General features: G+C 38.7%; 1 protein-coding gene across 3 annotated transcripts in view; it reads right to left on the reverse strand.

Moving 5' to 3' along the window:
• The window catches only part of sgip1b (SH3GL interacting endocytic adaptor 1b), a 67,356-nt gene that overhangs the window by 17,725 nt on the left and 27,131 nt on the right, over positions 1-22,500 (reverse strand). The window contains exons 6-15 of one of the 3 annotated variants that reach the window (XM_062047102.1): positions 16,087-16,144; positions 13,468-13,643; positions 13,357-13,368; positions 11,523-11,534; positions 7,754-7,778; positions 7,473-7,536; positions 4,723-4,796; positions 1,929-2,003; positions 1,792-1,857; positions 967-1,725 (exon numbers count right to left, since the gene is read on the reverse strand). In XM_062047102.1, coding sequence (XP_061903086.1) covers positions 967-1,725; positions 1,792-1,857; positions 1,929-2,003; positions 4,723-4,796; positions 7,473-7,536; positions 7,754-7,778; positions 11,523-11,534; positions 13,357-13,368; positions 13,468-13,643; positions 16,087-16,144 — 1,321 coding nt within the window. Of the gene's footprint in view, positions 1-966; positions 1,726-1,791; positions 1,858-1,928; positions 2,004-4,722; positions 4,797-7,472; positions 7,537-7,753; positions 7,779-11,522; positions 11,567-13,277; positions 13,369-13,467; positions 13,644-16,086; positions 16,145-22,500 lie in introns of those variants that run through there. The other 2 variants (XM_062047100.1, XM_062047099.1) reach the window with 2 other exon arrangements.

The following is a 22,500-nucleotide window of genomic DNA, read 5'->3' on the forward strand; positions in this document are numbered from 1 at the left end:
CGGATTATAAGGCGCATTAAAGGAGTCATATTATTATGATTATTTTCTAAATGTTAAAGACTTCCTTGTGGTCTACATAACATGTAATGGTAGTTCTTTGCTCAAAATGTTGCATAGATGATGTTTTACACATCATCTTCAAGTCACTTTCTGACAGTCTCTTCAGGATGTTTTGTGGGCGGGTCTTATTTACGTGCCTCCACTTGGACAGCGTCTTCTCCCCGTCATCTTTGTTGTAGCGGTGTAGCGTGCAAGGACGGGAGTGGAAGAAGTGTCAAAAGATGGCGCTAACTGTTTTAATGACATTCAGACTTAACTTCAATCAATAACGGAGCAGCATCTCCTCAACAACGCCCGAAATGTGTCCCGGGAAAAAGCGTCCGACCGGAACTCTCTAATAACTAAAGTTCCTTGGGTGAATAATGTCAACTCACTACACCGGTATGTTTTAGTGCTTTCATGGTGAGTTTACTGACAGATATAAGTAAGAACTTTACACTACTTTATATTAGAAATGGCAACAGCGGAGGATGAATGTCACATAACAAGAAGATAGAGACAAAGAAGACTACGGTGTCGGCACGGACTACAAAGGCGGACGCGCGCAATTTTTCAGGACTTATGCAGATCCCAAATTCAGATCAGCAGGTACCAGAAGGTAAGAAAAGTTGCTTTTGCATAATATTGCGAAACAAAACGCCAGATAATGTGTCATACCTTACACACAGCATAATAATACTCCTATGTTGAAGCACAGTACAATCCATCAAGTGGTGTGGCTTCATAGCTTACCAAAGTCCCACTAAAACATTTTGATAGATTGTTGAGCGCCATGTGTAATGTTCTATATTTTTGGTACATGTGAAAATGCTTGGACAGTCACACAATAATAACGATGAAGTCTAAGTTCTGTGGTCTACAGAAAAAGAGTTGTGTGGATGTGTTTGTGAAGAGCGGAGTACTCACAGCTGCCGGAGTAAGGCCCGGGGGAAGACATAATAGATCTGTATGTGGTTGGAGGAAGAGGAGGTGGCGTTCCACGGAAGCTCGGTGTCAGCTCCTTAGGGGAACCTATGAAGTCTGGTATGTCTTCTCTCAGGTGCACTCCCTCTGGGGTCCGCTTTCCCCCCACCCCACCCAAAACTAGGGGAGACACGCCCCCGGCTCGCGGGGACCTCCGCTCCGCCGGCAAAGGAGGCACGGGGCTGACGGGGGCCGGAGACGATGAGTAACATGCGAACTGAAGCACCTCCTCGTCGATGGAGTCGTCATCAAGGCAGACCGCCGGTGAACCGGAGGGAGAGAAGTACGGTGGCAGGGGAGGGGCCGGCTCATCGGGCGGCGGCGGTCCGAGCACGATGGAAGGGGGCGAGTCCGGTGGCGTGAACGGTGGAGGGGGAGAGAAGACTGGAGGCGAAGGCGGGGGCTCGCTTGGAGGAGGTCCGGGTGAGACGCACGGTGTGGAGGGTGTGGACGAGGGCGTGTCCGGGGCGGGGGAATCCGGCGGAGGCGGCGGAGCGGGCTCGTCAGGCGGTGGAGGTCTGTCGTTAGTGAAAGTCACCCATCTGCTGGACGTGGTGTCTTCGCTACTGGTGTGGGAGCTGCCCACGGAGCCAAACACGTCGTCAAGGTCCGGGGCAGGGGAGCCGAGGTAGGACGAGGGCGACAGGACGTTTAGGTAGATGGGGGCGGAGCTGCGAGTTGCCCTTCCGTTGGGTAAATCAACTGCAAAGAACACGAGGGAACTTAGATGGCGGCATTAATACACATCTCACTGTGAGTGCTCTTTACCAGCAGACTGCCAAGGACAGCCTGGACTCCTGGACAGGATGTTCTTTGGGGGCAGCGGAGGAGGAGCTGAAGAATCCAACACCATCGTTAATGCATCTGGTATTGCACTCCCACTTAGACACAAAGATGGGAGTTACCTCCTGTTGGAAAACTTCTACTCAAAGGCGATTCTGACCTCGGTCTTGGTCCTCCCCAGACATCAGCATGGACCGCTACAGTTGAAAGACAAAGCAACATAACACGGCCATAGTATAGGGCTTGAAACGCATTGCATTGTGGGTCCTGCTGGATCTGACTCGCTTGTCTACTTGACTGAATGCGTGCTCAATTTTTCAGCTTTTCTTCAACAAGTTTAACAACAATCGTTGTCATGATCGCTTCAGGGAAAAAAAGATTTGGTGAGATTTTTGTCATTTCCAGTAAGAATAGAAAAGAATAGAATAGAGTTTTATTGTCATTATTACAGTGAACAGATTCAAAGAACAACGAAATTGGAGCAGATCCCCTAAGGTGCATACACAATCATTTAGTAATAGAAATAGTAAAAAAGATCAAAAAGAAGATATGTATCTATATATATGTATATATCCACACACATGTACATATCCATACATATGCATATATATATATATATATATATATATATATATATATATATATATATATATATATATATATATACACATTATAGTCCGAAAAAATAAAAATACAACACACATGAGGACAAACCGAAGCCAAGGACGTCGGGTTAATGAGCTCATAACGAGACCATCAAACATGACTTTTAACGCAATCACCTGGTGCATGTCGGTGTGTTCACCACACTGCTAAGTTTGAATCAAAGCTAGTTTTATTCAGTTTCGCACGTAGCCTTTAGTAGGATGTTAGCGTTAGCCAAGCTAGAAACAACGAACCGTATCTTCTGTCTGTTTACTTTTAGTCAAAAACGAATGAGTATTGTTTTCGGACAGTTTTCTAATATAAGTGTTTTGGCCCACTTACAATGACAATAACAAAAATATAGTTTTTCTTGAGCTGTGGACTCGTATTGTATGTCTGGGTGGAGGTTGTACTTTGAAACCCCTCTCAGATATCGCATTTAGTTTCTATTAAAAAACATTCACAAGTTGCACAATGAGATGTAAGCATGCAACTTTCTGTTTGTTAAATATATATACTAATTAGTATTTATTTAACATAATAACAGCATTTCAACACTCTCTTTTGATACTTTTGTTGTAGTTTCTCGGCCATACGTCAAGCAATTGACTTTCAGAGATCGCATTTAGTTCCCATTGTAACATTCACATGTTGCACAATGAGATGTAAACATGGGATCGTGTGTACATTCCTGTAACTTTCTGTTTGTAAAAATATATTTTTATGAGTATTTCTTTAACAGCATTTCATGATGAATATTTATAAATTAAGATTCTTAATACATGACAGTAGAGTAATCACCCATTTGATTGGTAAATCATAGTGTAACCACCTGGAATGACACATTATGTGTGGTGGTGGACTTGTCCCACTTTTTGTGTGGATGTAAAATGGTTGGATGGACGATCCAGTTCAGGGGTCACCAACCTTTTTGAAACCAAGAGCTACTTCTTGGGTACTGATTAATGCGAAGGGCTACCAGTTTGATACACACTTAAATAAATCGCTAGAAATAGCCAATTTGCTCAATTTACCTTTAACTCTATGTTATTATTAATAATTAATGATATTTACACTTAATTGAACGGTTTAAAAGAGGAGAAAACACGAAAAAAATGATTTTTCAATTTTGAAACATAGTTTATCTTCAATTTCGACTCTTTAAAATTCAAAATTCAACCGAAAAAAAAAGAAGAGAAAACTAGCTAATTCGAATCTTTTTGAAAAAATAAAAAAAATAATTTATGGAACATCATTAGTAATTTTTCCTGATTAAGATTAATTTTAGAATTTTGATGACATGTTTTAAATAGGTTAAAATCCAATCTACACTTTGTTAGAATATATAACAAATTGGACCAAGCGATGAGGTGGCGACTTGTCCAGGGTGTACCCCGCCTTCTGCCCGATTGTAGGGAATAAGCGGTAGAAAATGGATGGATGGATGGATGGATGGACCAAGCTATATTTCTAACAAAAACAAATCATTATTTCATCTAGATTTTCCAGAACAAAAATTTTAAAAGAAATTCAAAAGACTTTGAAATAAGATTTAAATTTGATTGTACAGATTTTCTAGATTTGCCAGAATAATTTTTTTGAATTTTAATCATAATAAGTTGGAAGAAATATTGCACAAATATTCTTCGTCGAAAAAACAGAAGCTAAAATGAAGAATTAAATTAAAATGTATTTATTATTCTTTACAATAATAAAAAAAAAATGTACTTGAACATTGATTTAAATTGTCAGGAAAGAAGAGGAAAGAATTTAAAAGGTAAAAAGGTATATGTGTTTAAAAATCCTACAATCATTTTTAAGGTTGTATTTTTTCTTTAAAATTGTCTTTCTGAAAGTTATAAGAAGCAAAGTAAAAAAATTAATGAATTTATTTAAACAAGTGAAGACCAAGTCTTTAAAATATTTTCTTGGATTTTCAAATTCCATTTGAGTTTTGTCTCTCTTAGAATTAAAAATGTCGAGCAAAGCGGGACCAGCTTGCTAGTAAATAAATACAATTTAAAAAGTAGAGGCAGCTCACTGGTAAGTGCTGCTATTTCAGCTATTTTTAGAACAGGCCAACGGGCGACTCATCTGGTCCTTACGGGCTACCTGGTGCCCGCGGGCACCGCGTTGGTGACCCCTGATCCAGTTTGTTGCTCTCTCGCTCTCATTACCGCGGGTGCAGTTCAGCCATGTAAACAAAACCCACATCCTGCAAAAATGGCTACCCAGAACCCACAATGCATTGTGTCAAGTAAGTTCCCATACCGTCATATCTGGGTATGTACTGGGTCTCAGAAGGCAGGCCAAAGAAGGCGGGGATGTTCTGTGGGAGCCGGTCACTGCAAAGGGAAAACAACATTTAAATACGATCGAGAACCTGATATTGTTTCCTAATACGTAATAAACTTGTGGAAAAAATGTTGACACACCCCATGAATTGAAATCCTGATGAGAATCTGACAACAAAAAGACGCTGTGTTCAAAGGAGACCGACCATGTTTGTTGGTGGTCTACTGCCATGAATGTGTACAGTCCTGTGGCTTGTTGCGCCTTACGAAGTGTTTGTAAGTGTTTTATGACTATTATACGGAGGTGGGTAGAGAACCCAAAAACTGTTCTCAAGTAAGAGTACCGAATAATATGACTCAAGTAAAAGTAAAAAGTCATCATCAAAATAATTACATGAGTAAGAATAAGTAAGTATTCCGTGAAAAATCTACTCAAGTATAACTTGTGAGTAACTTCTGTTTTTTTAGTAGTTATTTTCGAATGGTTCTTGGTCTACAATTGTAGTTGGGGTGTGTGTGTGTGTGTGTGTGTGTGTGTGTGTGTGTGTGTGTGTGTGTGTGTGTGTGTGTGTAAACATAAAAATCATGTACTTCTCTAGCTAGAAGTGGAATCCCTGTGGGCTGAAAAGTGAACATTTCTACTGACACACATGACAGCACATGATATTAATGTTTTTGTTGATGTGTTTTTACTAGTTTGAAAGTAATCATTAAATATTTGTGCTGCCGTCATGTCACTTTTTACAGTACGTTTATATGTACCAAATGAGTCTGATTTGTCAAATATTTCAGTTTCTTCTATTTTCACAGCCACATATACGGTAGTCATTGTTATGCTCCTATCTCTAATGTGCCTGATGGCCACACGCAGTGTGCCTCTCGGACACTAGGGGGCGATTGTAGTAATTTCAGCTTGTTTAGCTATGTGGAAATGTAAATACAGTGAATGCTACATGCTAATAAGTTAGCGCTAGTAACTTTCAAGCTCCGGATCTAACAGATAAGTCCAACTTTCCACTGATTTTTGATGTTGTTGGTAATGTTTTACACTTAATTGACACGTGTGGTTAATAGGATTTGCTGCATTGGTTTCCTGTTCGTTTTAGAATTGATTAAAAAATTGTACTGTTTGTTTTTAAAGCTTTAAAGCTCAAAGTACATCATCCAAATGTATGCTCCAGCAAGCACGTTGAGGTCCGAGGGCCAGTTCCAACTTGTGAGGCCTAAAAAGAGGCTTAAAACTAGGAGAGAGACTTCTCTGTTGTTGGCCCTAAACTTTGGGATGTTCTGTCCCTCATGTCAGAATGATGTTTTAAGTCTCGTCTTAAAACACACTTTTATTTTCTGGCTTTCAAATCAGCGTGAGTCTTGTGGTCCACTGTGTCTTTTATTGTTTTATTCCATCATATTGATTTGTTTTTATTGTTTGATTCTATTTCATTGATGTCTTTTATTGTTTTATTCGATTATATTGATTTGTTTTTATTGTTTTATTCTATTTTATTGATGTCTTTTATTATTTTATTCTATTATATTGATTTGTTTTTATTGTTTTGTTCTATTTTATTGAAATCTTTGGTTGTATTCTATTATCTTAATTTGTTTCATTCTATTTTATTAATGTATTTTATTGAGATTTTATTATATTGATTTGTTTTATTCTATTTTATTGATGTCTTTTATTGTTTTATTCTATTATATTTGGTTCTATTGTTTTATTCTATTTTATTGATGTATTTTGTTGTTTTATTCTATTTTTGTTTATGTCTTTTATTGTTTTATTCGATTATATTGATTCTATTTTATTGTTTGATTCTATTTTATTGATGTATTTTATTTTATTGTATTATATTGATTTGTTTTTATTGTTTTGTTCTATTTTATGAATGTCTTTTATTGTTGGGATTCTATTACATTGACTTGTTTTATTCTATTTTATTGATGTCTTTTATTGTTTTATTCTATTATATTAATTTGGTATTACTGTTTTATTCTATTATATTGATTATTTTTTATTGTTTTATTCTATTTTATGGATGTCTATTATTATGTTCAATTTTATTGACTTGTTTTTATGGTTTTATTCTATTGTATTGATGTATTTTATTATATTATTATACTTGTTCAGTGCCCCCAAGAGAGACAAGCGGTAGAAAATAGATGGATGGATAGTCATAGTCTTTTGACCAGAACATATTTTAGTTTTAGTCATGTCAATAAATGTAGTTTTAGGCGACTAAATTCCTCCACATTTTAGTGGACTAAAATTAGAGTAAATGTAGTTGACTAAAATATAAAGCATCTTTGAAGTTTTCTTGAAGGCACTTTTATTATTTATTATTGCAGATCATCTCAAAAACTAAACTCACAGCAAGACTTGCATTCCATGAACATTTCAGTAAGTACATTTCACACTAACCTTATTGTGTGTTATTATTTTAGCTGAAATGAAGCAGTTGTTTCAAATGTTGAATAATACATGACTAAAATGGTCCGATGAAGAAATAAATGGTTTTATTCTAGATTGACAGGCAAGCTGGACTATGTGTAGTACAGTAGCTGTCTTGCTCCTTCTCTACTGTATGAGTCATTTGGAAATATTACATTAGGCCTCCTTATTATTATTGCAGTATTGTGGAATGTGCTCACAAATATTTATCTTGAAACTATTTGAGAAATGACGGTGGGTCCCAGTGCTAACTTCTAAGTAAAACAGTAACCACAGACCTCGGGGTCTCAGGAGCTGGACTCGGAGTCGGGGTCGAGCGTCTGGGTCGAGCAATTTCTTCACCTAGGACAAACATACACCAAGAGATGAGAGAATGGTGAATACATCCTTTTTCTGTCCTACTCAGGGGCATGGAGAGCTGGAGCCTATCACAGCCCATGTGGGGGAAGTACCCTTCACACTCACACTCTCACCTGGACAATGGAACCCCCCCAATGAAGCAAGTAAACATGCAGACTCCACACTCCACACACGTGTCAATAAAAGAGACGCAACTTACATGAAAGGTTCCTTTTCATCGGCCTCTGCAAAACAATCACAACAACACGGACATGTTGTTGACATTTATTGTGGAAACTCAAGCTTTTGGAGATTGTATTACTTGATCTCATAAAATAGTGAAAATCTGTTTTATTTTCAGGTCATGAATGGTTTCCAAGTGTATACCCTGGCACCATGACGCATTTGAACCAAGACGTTACCAATTTCCAGTGCCTGGAAATTAATACCCGTACGCAACGGTACATTTGTAAGTTTATAAACGTTTTTTTTTTATGTAACATTTAGATAATGATGACAACTGTGCTGTCCAGTTGTTCTCATTTGCACCTATTACGAAGTAGACTTTGCATACAATTCCATTATGTTGCGCCCTAAAACGCCTCTATGCTGTAAGTGTTGTGCTCGTAACTCACCAGCTGTTTGATTGTAACATTCGTCCTGGTTGTACTTTTCATTACCAAGTTTGGAGGTGTTGAAGTCGCCATGTAAAATCGCTAATGCTAATCACTTCGAAACAACATTGCGAAATAGTTGTATTTGTAAACTGACGTCTAACGTTGGATCCACGTTGTTGGTCTAGGAAATGACCAAATGTCAAGGGTCAAATTAACGCAACAACCTGAAATTAATTAAACGGTGTCAAGCTCCTGCCTATCTTGCCGATTGTATTGTACCATATGTCCCGGCAAGAAATCTGCGTTCAAAGAACTCCGGCTTATTAGTGATTCCCAGAGCCCAAAAAAAGTCTGCGGGCTATAGAGCGTTTTCTATTCGGGCTCCAATACTATGGAATGCCCTCCCGGTAAAAGTTAGAGATGCTACCTCAGTAGAAGCATTTAAGTCTCATCTTAAAACTCATTTGTATACTCTAGCCTTTAAATAGACTCCCTTTTTAGACCAGTTGATCTGCCGTTTCTTTTCTTTTCTTTTCTACTCTGCTCCCAACCCGGGGTGGACCGCTAGCCTGTGCATCGGATGGGGACATCTCTACGCTGCTGACCCGTCTCCGCTCGGGATGGTTCCTGCTGGCCCCACTATGGACTGGACTTTCGCTGATGTGTTGGACTTTCACAATATTATGTCAGACCCACTCGACATCCATTGCTTTCGGTCTCCCCTAGAGGGGGGGGGGGGGGGGTACCCACATATGCGGTCCTCTCCAAGGTTTCTCATAGTCATTCACATTGACGTCCCACTGGGGTGAGTTTTCCTTGCCCGTATGTGGGCTCTGTACCGAGGATGTCGTTGTGGCTTGTACAGCCCTTTGAGACACTTGTGATTTAGGGCTATATAAATAAACATTGATTAATTGATTGAAAAAGCATGTTGTTTCAACGTTGTATTTGTGTTGTAGAATATTGGTTAGGAAATTACCAAATTTCAATGTTGAATCAACGTAAGAAACTCAACATTGATTAAACGTAGTCAAAAAGCATGTTGTTTCAACGTTGTATTTATGTTGTAGAATGATGGTTGTAAAATGACCAAATTTCAATGTCACAACCTGACATTGAATGAACGTCAAAAAGTATGTGGTTTCAATGTTGTATTTGTGTTGTACAAACCCCGTTTCCATATGAGTTGGGAAATTGTGTTCGATGTAAATATAAATGGAATACAAAGATTTGCAAATCCTTTTCAAGCCATATTCAGTTGAATGCACTACAAAGACAACATATTTGATGTTCAAACTCATAAACTTTATTTTTTTTTTGCAAATAATTAACTTAGAATTTCATGGCTGCAACACGTGCCAAAGTAGTTGGGAAAGGGCATGTTCACCACTGTGTTACATGGCCTTTCCTTTTAACAACACTCAGTAAAGGTTTGGGAACTGAGGAGACACATTTTTGAAGCTTCTCAGGTGGAATTCTTTCCCATTCTTGCTTGATGTACAGCTTAAGTTGTTCAACAGTCCGGGGGTCTCCCTTGTGCTATTTTAGGCTTCACACATTTTCAATGGGAGACAGGTCTGGACTACAGGCAGGCCAGTCTAGTACCCGCACTCTTTTACTATGATGTAACACGTGGCTTGGCATTGTCTTGCTGAAATAAGCAGGGGCGTCCATGGTAACGTTGCTTGGATGGCAACATATGTTGCTCCAAAAGCTGTATGTACCTTTCAGCATTAATGGCGCCTTCACAGATGTGTAAGTTACCCATGTCTTGGCCACTAATACACCCCCATACCATCACACATGCTGCCTTTTACACTTTGCGCCTAGAACAATCCGGATGGTTCTTTTCCTCTTTGGTCCGGAGGACACGACGTCCACAGTTTCCAAAAACAATTTGAAATGTGGACTCGTCAGACCACAGAACACTTTTCCACTTTGTATCAGTCCATCTTAGATGAGCTCAGGCCCAGCGAAGCCGACAGCGTTTTTGGGTGTTGTTGATAAACGGTTTTCGCCTTGGGGGGCGGTATAGCTCGGTTGGTAGAGCGGCCGTGCCAGCAACTTGAGGGTTGCAGGTTCGATCCCCGCTTCCGCCATCCTAGTCACTGCCGTTGTGTCCTTGGGCAAGACACTTTACCCACCTGCTCCCAGTGCCACCCACACTGGTTTGAATGTAACTTAGATATTGGGTTTCACTATGTAAAGCGCTTTGAGTCACTTGAGAAAAAGCGCTATATAAATGTAATTCACTTCACTTCACTTCACTTGCATAGGAGAGTTTTAACTTGCACTTACAGATGTAGCGACCAACTGTAGTTACTGACAGTGGGTTTCTGAAGTGTTCCTGAGCCCATGTGGTGATATCCTTTACACACTGATGTGGCTTGTCGATGCAGTACAGCCTGAGGAATGGAAGGTCACGGGCTTAGCTGCTTACGTGCAGTGATTTCTCCAGATTCTCTGAACCCTTTGATGATATTACGGAGCGTAGATGGTGAAATCCCTAAATTCCTTGCAATAGCTGCTTGAGAAAGGTTTTTCTTAAACTGTTCAACAATTTGCTCAGGCATTTGTTGACAAAGTGGTGACCCTCGCCCCATCCTTGTTTGTGAATGACTGAGCATTTCATGGAATCTACTTTTATACCCAATCATGGCACCCACCTGTTCCCAATTTGCCTGTTCACCTGTGGGATGTTCCAAATAAGTGTTTGATGAGCATTCCTAAACTTTATCAGTATTTATTGCCACCTTTCCCAACTTCTTTGTCACATGTTGCTGCCATCAAATTCTAAAGTTAATGATTATTTGCAACAACAAAAAAAGTTTATCAGTTTGAACATCAAATATGTTGTCTTTGTAGCATATTCAACTGAATATGGCTTGAAAAGGATTTGCAAATCATTGTATTCCGTTTATATTTACATCTAACAATTTCCCAACTCATATGGAAACGGGGTTTGTAGAATATTGGTTAGGAAATGACCAAATTTCAATGTTAAATCAACATCAGAACTCAACATTGGTTAAACGTAGTCTAAAAGCATGTTGTTTCAACGTTGTATTTGTGTTGTAGAATATTGGTTGGGAAATGAGCACAATTCAACGTGGTTGATTAAAGGAGGTGAAAAGTAGGGCTGTACTCTACAGGTACAGGTGTCACACGTGCCAGAGAAGAGGCCATTAAGCCCAGCAACCCGTCCAATTATAGCAGGCTAGATTTTGCTGCAAGGGATTTCATCAAACATTTTACAAAGTTCATTTCTAGTACAATTTCCCAGTTTCCTGGAGTAAGACTTTAAATCCATGCAGACTTGAGTGAACATAGTGCACTTCCCCCCCCGTAGGTGTGGCCAAACAGACGACTCACCGGGCTGCGTCTCTGAGACCAGCAAAAAGGAAGAGAGAAGAGACCTGGGTCAGAGAGTGAGTGACAAATCAGTCAAGATGGACGTCAACACAAGTGTCAGGATGCAGCATGAGGCACAGCACACAAAGATAGAAGGACAACATTGGGACACCTAACCCTGGTGCAACCTTAAACTAGTACTCTAAAGACTCATGAAAGGGTTTTGAAATATTTGAACAACTTCACATCCATCCTAATGTTTTATTGCCTTCCTGTCTTTTTTTTTTTTTTTTTGTAATAATGGGAAAATGCTAAATATGCAATATTTGTAAAAGTAGGTAATTACAGACGTGGTAACGGTTATTGTAACCTAGGTTTGTACGGTATACCAGTACTAGTATAGTATTGTGGTACTAACGAATCAACAACGCTACTATATTCTGTTTGAAAAGTACCGGTTCCACATGACATTGCTGGCTTTAGGAGCAGAGGAGCATGTTGGGCAGCGCACACACACAGAGTACTTACAAGCAGACACAGTGTGTAGACAGAAAAGGGAGAATGGATGCATTTTGGTGTAAAAAGTCAAGATAAAGGTGAAGTTATAACACTGAAACACCCTCAGGAAGAGCTGCTTTAACACATGGCTAACGTTCATCCACAGTGTTTTAGCTACTTCTAAATCACTAATCCTTGCCTCCATGGCAACGAATAATGTGAGTTTCCTACAAGTATTATTATCACTGGAGGACGAGGAATAGCTAAACATGCTTCACTACACAAGTAGGAGGATACAATAGCTCACCGCCGTCACAATGTAAACAAATGCCATGGGTGGATCTACACCTGACATCCACTGTAATGATACCAAGTACAATAGGGTTTGTAGTCGATACTACTATGATTACATCGATATTTTTTAGCATCACAAATTTTTTTCCCCCTTTTTAAAAAATTCATAATTCATACTCTGTAAATACGTCCCTGGACACATGAGGACTTTGAATATGACCAATGTATGATCCTGTAACTACTTGGTATCGGATCAATACCTAAATGTGTGGTATCATCCAAAACTAATGTCAAGTATCAAAGAACAGAAGAATAAGTGATTATTACGTTTGAACAGAAGTGTAGATAGAACATGTTAAAACAGAAAGTAAGCAGATATTAACAGTAAATGAACAAGTAGATGAATAATCCATTTTTACAGTTTGTCCCTCATAATGTGTACAAAATAATAGGTGTATAAATGACACAATATGTTACTGCATACGACTAATTAGGAGTCTTTGTTTGTTTACTTACTACTAAAAGACAAGTTGTCTAGTATGTTCACTATTTTATTTAAGGACTAAATGACAATAATAAACATATGTTTCATGTACACTAACATTTTTTGTTACAATAATGACATTTTTTTGTGGTCCCCTTTATTTAGAAAAAATATATCGAAATACATTTTGGTACCGGTAACAAACTATTGGTATGGAGACAACATTAGTTGAGAGGTAATTGATTGATTGATTGATTGAGACTTTTATTAGTAGGTTGCACAGTGAAGTACATATTCCGTACAATTGACCACTAAATGGTAACACCCCAATAAGTTTTTCAACTTGTTTAAGTCGGGGTCCATCACACCATAGAGGAAGATATGTAATGCCTGTTTTGGACTGTAGGGTTGCACAAGAGTTGTGCACCAATGAGACCAAGTAACTTGAGTGCATCATGGAACACACATGCCACACACAACCATGCAGCTCAAATGCTCACCTGCGGCACAAAATGAGGCTTCATGAATCTCATTCAAAAAAAGAAAAGAAAATGGTGACATTTATTTTGAAGGGCTTACCGGACTTCTCTTCTACAAGATGACAGAATCATGAAGAGAAAAAAAACATGGAGAAAAAGTAGAAGTCTTGAAGTGTTCCGTGATGAACTGGTTTGTGTGGAGTTCACTCACCAGAGACGGCGAAAGCGCCAAACCTCCCACGGAGGCTTTGAGCTCGTCCACGGATGGAGGCACGCACCTGGCACTCTCCGCCACCAGGGGCTTGATCTTGATCCGGAACATTGTCTTGCCGTCCTCCTCCTCCTCTGAGTCGCTGGAGGAGAAAAAGTGCTTCCCTTTGGCAGCTGGTGAACATTTGTCAAGGACAAAGTACAGTCCTGGGAACTACATGGCCTCTAACCCTGAACCCTTGTGTTGTACAATATTGGTTGGGAAATGACCACATTTCAATGTTAAATCAACGTCACAACCCAACATTGATTAAACGTCATCAAAAAGCATGTTGTTTCAACGTTGTTAAAATGGGAAATGACCACATTTCAATGTTAAATCAACGTCACAACCCAAAATTGATTAAACGTTGTCCAAAAGCATGTTATTTTAACGTTGTTCAAATGGGAAATGACCACATTTCAATGTTAAATCAACGTCACAACCCAAAATTGATTAAACGTTGTCCAAAAGCATGTTAAATTAACGTTGTTAAAATGGGAAATGACCACATTTCAATGTTAAATCAACGTCACAACCTGACATTGATTGAACGTTGTCAAAAAGCATGTTATTTCTATGTTGTTAAAATGGGAAATGACCACATTTCAATGTTAAATCAACGTCACAACCCAACATTGATTAAACGTCATCAAAAAGCATGTTGTTTCAACGTTGTTAAAATGGGAAATGACCACATTTCGATGTTAAATCAACGTCACAACCCAAAATTGATTAAACGTTGTCCAAAAGCATGTTATTTTAACGTTGTTCAAATGGGAAATGACCACATTTCAATGTTAAATCAACGTCACAACCCAAAATTGATTAAACGTTGTCCAAAAGCATGTTATTTTAACGTTGTTAAAATGGGAAATGACCACATTTCAATGTTAAATCAACGTCACAACCTGACATTGATTGAACGTTGTCAAAAAGCATGTTATTTCTATGTTGTTAAAATGGGAAATGACCACATTTCAATGTTAAATCAACGTCACAACCCAAGATTGATTAAACGTTGTCAAAAAGCATGTTATTTTAACGTTGTTAAAATGGGAAATGACCACATTTCAATGTTAAATCAACGTCACAACCTGACATTGATTGAACGTTGTCAAAAAGCATGTTATTTCTATGTTGTTAAAATGGGAAATGACCACATTTCAATGTTAAATCAACGTCACAACCCAAGATTGATTAAACGTTGTCAAAAAGCATGTTATTTTAACGTTGTTAAAATGGGAAATGACCAAATTTCGATGTTAAATCAACGTCACAACCTGACATTGATTAAACGTTGTCAAAAAGCATGTTGTTTCAACGTTGTCAAAATGGGAAATGACCAAATTTCGATGTTAAATCAACGTCACGATCCGACATTGATTTAAAGTTGTCAAAAAGCATGTTATTTTAACGTTGTTTATATTGATTGGGAAATGACCACATTTCAATGTTAAATCAACGTCACAACCCAAGATTGATTAAACGTTGTCAAAAAGCATGTTATTTTAACGTTATTAAAATGGGAAATGACCAAATTTCGATGTTAAATCAACGTCACAACCTGACATTGATTAAACGTTGTCAAAAAGCATGTTGTTTCAACGTTGTCAAAATGGGAAATGACCAAATTTCGATGTTAAATCAACGTCACGATCCGACATTGATTTAAAGTTGTCAAAAAGCATGTTATTTTAACGTTGTTGATATTGGTTGGGAAATGACCACATTTCAATGTTAAATCAACGTCACAACCCAAGATTGATTAAACGTTGTCAAAAAGCATGTTATTTTAACGTTGTTAAAATGGGAAATGACCAAATTTCGATGTTAAATCAACGTCACAACCTGACATTGATTAAACGTTGTCAAAAAGCATGTTGTTTCAACGTTGTCAAAATGGGAAATGACCAAATTTCTATGTTAAATCAACGTCACGATCCGACATTGATTTAAAGTTGTCAAAAAGCATGTTATTTTAACGTTGTTGATATTGGTTGGGAAATGACCACATTTCAATGTTAAATCAACGTCACAACCCAAGATTGATGAAACGTAGTCAAAAGGCATGTTGTTTCAACGTTGTATTTGTGTTGTAGAATATTGGTTGGGAAATGACCAAAATTCAATGTCAAATCAAGGTTGTTGATAAAACGTTGTCAAAAGTAGGACAGTACTCTACATAAAGTGTGCAGGCATCACATGCGCCAGAGAAGAAGCCATTAAGCCCAGTAACCCGTCCAATTATTGCAGGCTAGATTTTGCTACAAGGGATTTAATCAAAAAATGTCACTACTTCAGTCATCATTTTTGCGCTTAAGAAACTCCTCTATGACTTTGGCTTCAGAATTCTTCCGTTGGATATTGTCATTACTGCCACAAGTGGTGGACTAGTGTATTACAACTGAATACGAACCACAGCTGGGGATCACATCTTTTCTGGCGACCCAACAATGGACCCTGGCCCTAGGGTTAGTGCTCCAGTCGAGAGACGGCCATTGATTCTGTTCCTAGTACCGGTGAACGCAGCGAATGGTTTCTAGGCGTGACTCCGCCCACTGCTGTCAAAAAGGATATCATCACCTTCATCCCCAGGACGGAGGCTGAAACCCTCGTCGTCCACGTCTGGCGATGCCTGGAGACCACAAGGGAAGAAATGCTTCAGTTGTGGAGCAAGCTGTCCGACAAAAAACATGAGACTCACGGGTTTTAAAGTTCATATTTTGGCGACACCGTTAATAATTTAACACAACTTCGGTATTAGCGGGCCAGACTTTTCAACAAAAATAACATCTTGATTATCGTACAGCCAAACATTGCATGTTACAAACTACCTCAATTCCACACTGTAAGTTGCTACAATTTTCCCTACGCTTTGTAGCCTGCGGCTTACAAAACGATGCGGCTAATTTAGGGACTTTTCTTCGCTGACGGCCATAATGCAAATAGTTCTCATTAAACACAAACTAAGACACTTATTGTTTGTGCTGTGGCGCCATCTTTTGGATGACTTCACTCACTGCAGGTGCTGCTGGGTTAACCCTTACAGTGGCTCCTGCTGCTCAAAGCTTTGAACCGGAGATACAAGCGCCGTTTCGTCTTCTGGCCGTCCATAGCGTTTCTACTCGTATGGATTCTTTGTTCATGACTCCAAGCAACGTTTGTAAGTTTACTTAGTAAAGTGTCCCATGTGTGATGTCTGTAGGAGTGTTTTCATGCATATTTGTACATGCTATCGTAATGTAATCAAGCTAGCGTCTTTAGCATTAGGGGGGGGCGTGGTTATTTACCGCTAGAATTCACCAACTCGAGTATTTCATATATATTTCATACATATATATATATATATATATATATATATATATATATATATATATATATATACATATATATATATATATATATATATATACATATATATATATATATACACATACATACATATATATATATATATATATATATATATATATATATATATATATACACATACATACATATATATATATATATATATATATATATATATATATATATATATATATATATATATATATATATATATATATATATATATATATGTATGTATGAAATACTTGACTTTCAGTGAATTCTAGCTATATATATATATATTTATTTTATTTACATAAAAGAAATACTTGAATTATCTATCCATTAGATGGCAGTATTGTCCTGTTTAACTTCTCTGTTCATGACTGAGAAATCATTTCGGCCACCGTGTTCAATGGAGAAGTCTGTTCTACATACTTACAGGCAACATACACCTTCCCCTTCGAACTGTCCTGGATGAACTGAAATTCTTGTTTCCATTCGTTTTGGAACTTGCAGGCGTATTTATATTGTGGGAAAGCGGACGTGAGAATAGGCTGTCCCCACTCAGTCTCGGGTCCGCATTGAGCTGGAGGGGGCGTGGCCTCCAGCTCCGGCTGAATACCGGGAGTTTGTCGGGAGAAAATCTCTGCCGGGAAGTTGTCGGGAGAGGCGCTGAATAACGGGATTCTCCCGCTAAAAACGGGAGGGTTGGCAAGTATCGTTTAGCTGATTGGAGAGCTAGCTAGGAGTTAACTCCTCTTATTGAGTCTGTTTAGCTGATTGGAAAGCTAGCTAGGAGTTAACTCCTCTTATTGAGTCTGTTTAGCTGATTGGAGAGCTAGCTTGTGCAGCTAGTGGGACCATGACTTCTGTTTTGTTTAATCAGACGTTTTACTGCCGTGTTACAGACACAATTAAGGTATGTAAATAAGCATTTACTAAATATTTATGTGTAAATAACTAATTTCACAACATATATACAGTATCTGCGACTTATAGTCCGGTGCGGCTAATATATAGGAAAAAATTTTTTCTTATGAAATTTAGTGGGTGCGGCTTATAGCTGCTGGAAAATATGGTAATCTTCCACCAAATTGGTGGTGGGGTGGGGACATGTTATTGTGTAGACTAACATATACTACATTGCTTCTTTTGGAAACAATTAAGGTATGCAAATAAACATTTACAGAATATTTCTGTGTAAATAACTAATTTCACAACGTAGATATCTGCGACTTATAGTCCGGTGTGGCTAATAAATGGAGAGGAAAAAAAATGTTCTTGTGAAATTTATTGGGTGCGGCTTATATACCGGTGTGCTTTGTAGCCTGGTAAATACGGTAATCTTCCACCAAATGTGGAAAAAACATGTTACTTTGTAGACTAACAGATACTACATTGCTTCATTTGGAAACAATTAAGGTATGTAGTAAATAAACATTTACTAAATATTTCTGTGTAAATAACTCATTTCACAACGTATATATCTGCGGCTTATAGTCCAATGCGCCTAACATATGGACAAATAAACATTTTTATTGTTAAATTTAGTGGGTGTGGAAAATATTTAGTTTTTCTGCTTATCAATCAGTGGAATTGAGTGCCAAAAGAAGGAATGTCACATGTTGACTCAGTCCCCAGTAAGACTGCAAAATAAGTCACCATGGGGCCAGAGAAAGTTGTAAGTGCGAGCATTTGTTTAAAAAAAAAAAAAAAGGTGGGAACATTTTTGAAGAAAGAAGTCATAACAAAGCACAAAGCTCTCCTTTTCTCTCCGACCTGTCCGCTCATCGCCAACAAGAGTCTTTAAAAAATGTAAAAGTGATGCTAATTCATAATTTTTGTGTTTTGCATTGTCTTCTGCAAGTAAAAGTAGAATTATTACCTATCAATTGGGTTTTTGGGTTGGGGAAAAAAGCACCGGTTTTTGTACTCTTTTCACCAGGTCGCACCAAAATGAGCAACATTCAAATACAGTAGCGTAGCAGCCCCCTCACTTATCGCTGGTAACTGCTTCAATTCCTTTCCGCAAAGTAGCAATTATTAAAAATGGAATATTTGTATAGCTAAACCATAAAACAAAAACAGTTTACGACTTTCTAGATACGTGTTTTAACAAGAAGAAATCCCTCTGGACATGAAATAACACCAACATAGTATTTGGCAAGCACCGTTTTGTCCAAACTAATTCCGGCGGTCATTGAACTCACCACAGTTTGTTTGCATGTACAATTTTCTCTGACGCTGCCACAGAAAGACGTGTTTTATGCCACTCCTTATAGTTTGTCTCATTTTTGTCCACCAAACTTTTTATACTGCGCGTGAATGCACAAAGGTGAAAATTGTTGATGTTATTGACTTGTTGGCCCCATTGTTAGTAACTGCATGACTGCAAGCTAATCCATGCTAACATGCTATTTAGACTAGCTGTATGTACATACTGCATCATTATGCCTCATTTGTAGCTATATTTTTAATTTCCTTTACTTATGTCCTCTGTGTATTTCATTTATATTTGCATGTCTCATGAAATATTATCTGTGTGTAATATTGGCTGCATTTCTGATTGTTGTTTGTGTGCCATGTTGTTCCAGACCACAGCAAACATTACCCAGTTTGCAAAGATTGTAATAAATCCATTATAAAAGAAGACAGCCTTCCATTTCCTTTAACTTGGACACACACATCTATACCTTTGGCCATTCTAAGACAGTCATTACCAGGAGTTATCTCACCTTCTGAGAAGTTTACTAATGTTTTCCAATGTTGTTAAATGTGTAGAATAAATGTTAAATTTCAACATTTCTGTCAACGAAGGTTTGTGTCAACCTGCGATAGTCATGTTGATAGTAGGCTAATATAACTAATATAGACACTTACATCATGCGTTGTCTTCATTATAACACTTATATAAGACTTTTAAAGTCATTTTGATAGTAGGCTAATATAACTAATATAGACACTTACATCATGTGTTGTCTTCATTATAACACTTATATAAGACTCTTAAAGTCATTTTGATAGTAGGCTAATATAACTAATATAGACACTTGCATCATGTGTTGTCTTCATTAGAACACTTATAATAAGTACACTACTTACAGTATTAACACTTTTCCTCCTCCACCAAATTTCACACTGGGCACAATGCAGTCCGAAATGTAGCGTTGTCCTGGCAACCTCCAAACCCGGACTGGTCCATCAGATTGCCAGATGGAAAAGTGTGATTCATCAGTCCAGAGAAGGCGTCTCCACTGCTCTAGAGTCCAGTGGTGACGAGCTTTACACCACTGCATACCACACTTTGCATTGGACTTGCTGATGTATGGCTTAGATGCAGCTGCTCAGCCATGGAAAGCCATTCCATGAAGCTCTCTGCGTACTGTACGTGGGCTGATTGGAAGGTCACATGAAGTTTGGAGCTCTGTAGCAACTGACAGTGCAGAAAGTCTTTGCACTATGCTGACCTCTCTGTCAGTTTATGTGGTCTACCACTTGCTGGCTGAGTTGCTGTTGTTCCCAAACTATTCACTTTTCTTATAACAAAGCCGACAGTTGACTTTGGAATATTTAGGAGCGAAGAAATTTCAGGACTGGATTTGTTGCACAGGTGGCATCCTGTGACAGTTCCACGCTGGAAATCACTGAGAGCGGCCCATTCTTTCACAAATGTTTGTAGAAACAGTCTCCATGCCTAAGTGCTTGATTTGATACACCGGGCCAAGTGATTAGGAAACCTGATTCTCATCATTTGGATGGGTGGCCAAATACTTATCGCAATATAGTGTATATATGCACATACTGTACATGTATATATATACATATATATATATATATATATATATATATATATATATATATATATATATATATGCAAAATACGATAAGGGTATCGCAACTGGCTCACCTTAACAGGTACTCGCCACCAGGGCCGGCCCGTGGCATAGGCCGTACAGGCAAATGCTAAGGGCGCCGTCCATCAGGGGGCGCCACGCCAGTGCCACAAATGTTGGAGGAAAAATAAATAAATAAATAAAAAAGTTGGTACTATTATTTCTAAATACATAAAATAATCCCACGTTAATTAAAATGCAAAGTAAAGCCTATCTAATAGAAATATTATTTGTTACAACATTACGGTGCGCCCCCTCCCTTCCCGTATCATGACTCTTTTTGGACGTCACCACATAAAAAAAATCAACACAAGATGTCAAAACGGCCAAAACTGTCAGGTGCCCAGGGGAGAAAAGAAGGGGAGAAACGAGAAAAAGACAGGAGGTAGCAGGTAGGTAACGTTAGCCTACATGAAATTATTTGTCTGTTACAGAATGTGATAGTAACCTGGCTTTTTAGCATTAAGCTAATGTTACATGATTCGGCAATTGCTAATCAATAAATAGCTAGTTCTGTTTTAACGTCGGGTTAATATTGTGGAGGGGGCTAAATTGTTATGGAAAATAATAATGTAACGTTAGGTAATTACAGTACTCCCTGGTGTACAGTCATTTGTAAGTCATTCTAGTTAATGCAATATTAAAAAGCACAAATAGAGAACTCTGTAGGATCCCCTTTTTTTGTAATATAGTTGTTAAAGTCATACTGGTTTGATATCTTGTTTTGTGCAGTGCCTTATTTATATTGTATTTTTTATTTATTTTATGCAACTTGTTGACACGTTTTATTTTGTGTTTATGTATGTAAAAAATATTGTATTTCATATATTCATTTTTTATTTTTTGTATTCATTTATTTATCCATATTTTTCTTTATCTTGTTAACTATTCTGATTGTTAATTTGCTTTATTTAAGTTTTAAAAAAAAAGGTCAAAAACAAAGCTATTCGGTTTCTTGTGAGTATATACACTTCACTGCCGATGTGGGGGGGTGCCACCTAAAATCTTGCCTAGGGCGCCAGATTGGTTAGGGCCGGGCCTGCTCGCCACCCCTGCACCATCTGTGAGCCTGTGGCCTCGCTCTCTTCATCTCTCCTTCCATCAAGGCACCGGCGGGACTCTGGATGGCAGGGTCGTCCTCCTCCCTGAGCCAATACTAAGCATGACCGCATACCTCAACTGGACATGAGTTGGTTGGCACCAGTAGGTTCGTCATTAACGTTTCGTCGAATTAAGCCCATGACGCTTCGGAGGGGCTCGACGGCAGATCCAGCGTCCTGGCTCTACCCCTGCTGAATGCCACCCGACTCTATGTCCCTAGTCCTTCAGTAGGTCGGCTCTGCCACCGCACCTGTCTTTGTATCCAAATCCAGCGTGATGCTTCCTCTGCCCTTTTAGTGGTGTTGGCTACCAGCCGCTTCCTAGCCAGCCCCTCGATCCCTAGCAGTCCGAGGGCTCTCCAGAGCGACCGCCCCGCAAAGCCTCTACAGCCCGTCTCCACCGGTAAGTTCCAGGCCTTCCATCCATTTTGCTGGCTCTCGAGGATGAGGGTTTGGTACTTCTTGAGCTTGCGTTCGTACGCCTCCTCCATCCTCTCTTCCCAGGGTACTGTCAGCTCGATAAGCACCACCTGTTTGGTTCCTCTAGACCACAGAACAATATCAGGTCTCAGGGTAGTGTGGGCTATCTCTTCTGGGAATTTGAGCTGCTTCTTCAGGTCGGCCCGCATCTCCCAGTCATTTGCCGTGGCCAGAACTCCTTTGTT

This window comes from Entelurus aequoreus, linkage group LG05, assembly GCF_033978785.1.
Source record: "Entelurus aequoreus isolate RoL-2023_Sb linkage group LG05, RoL_Eaeq_v1.1, whole genome shotgun sequence".
Classification (NCBI taxonomy): domain Eukaryota; kingdom Metazoa; phylum Chordata; class Actinopteri; order Syngnathiformes; family Syngnathidae; genus Entelurus; species Entelurus aequoreus.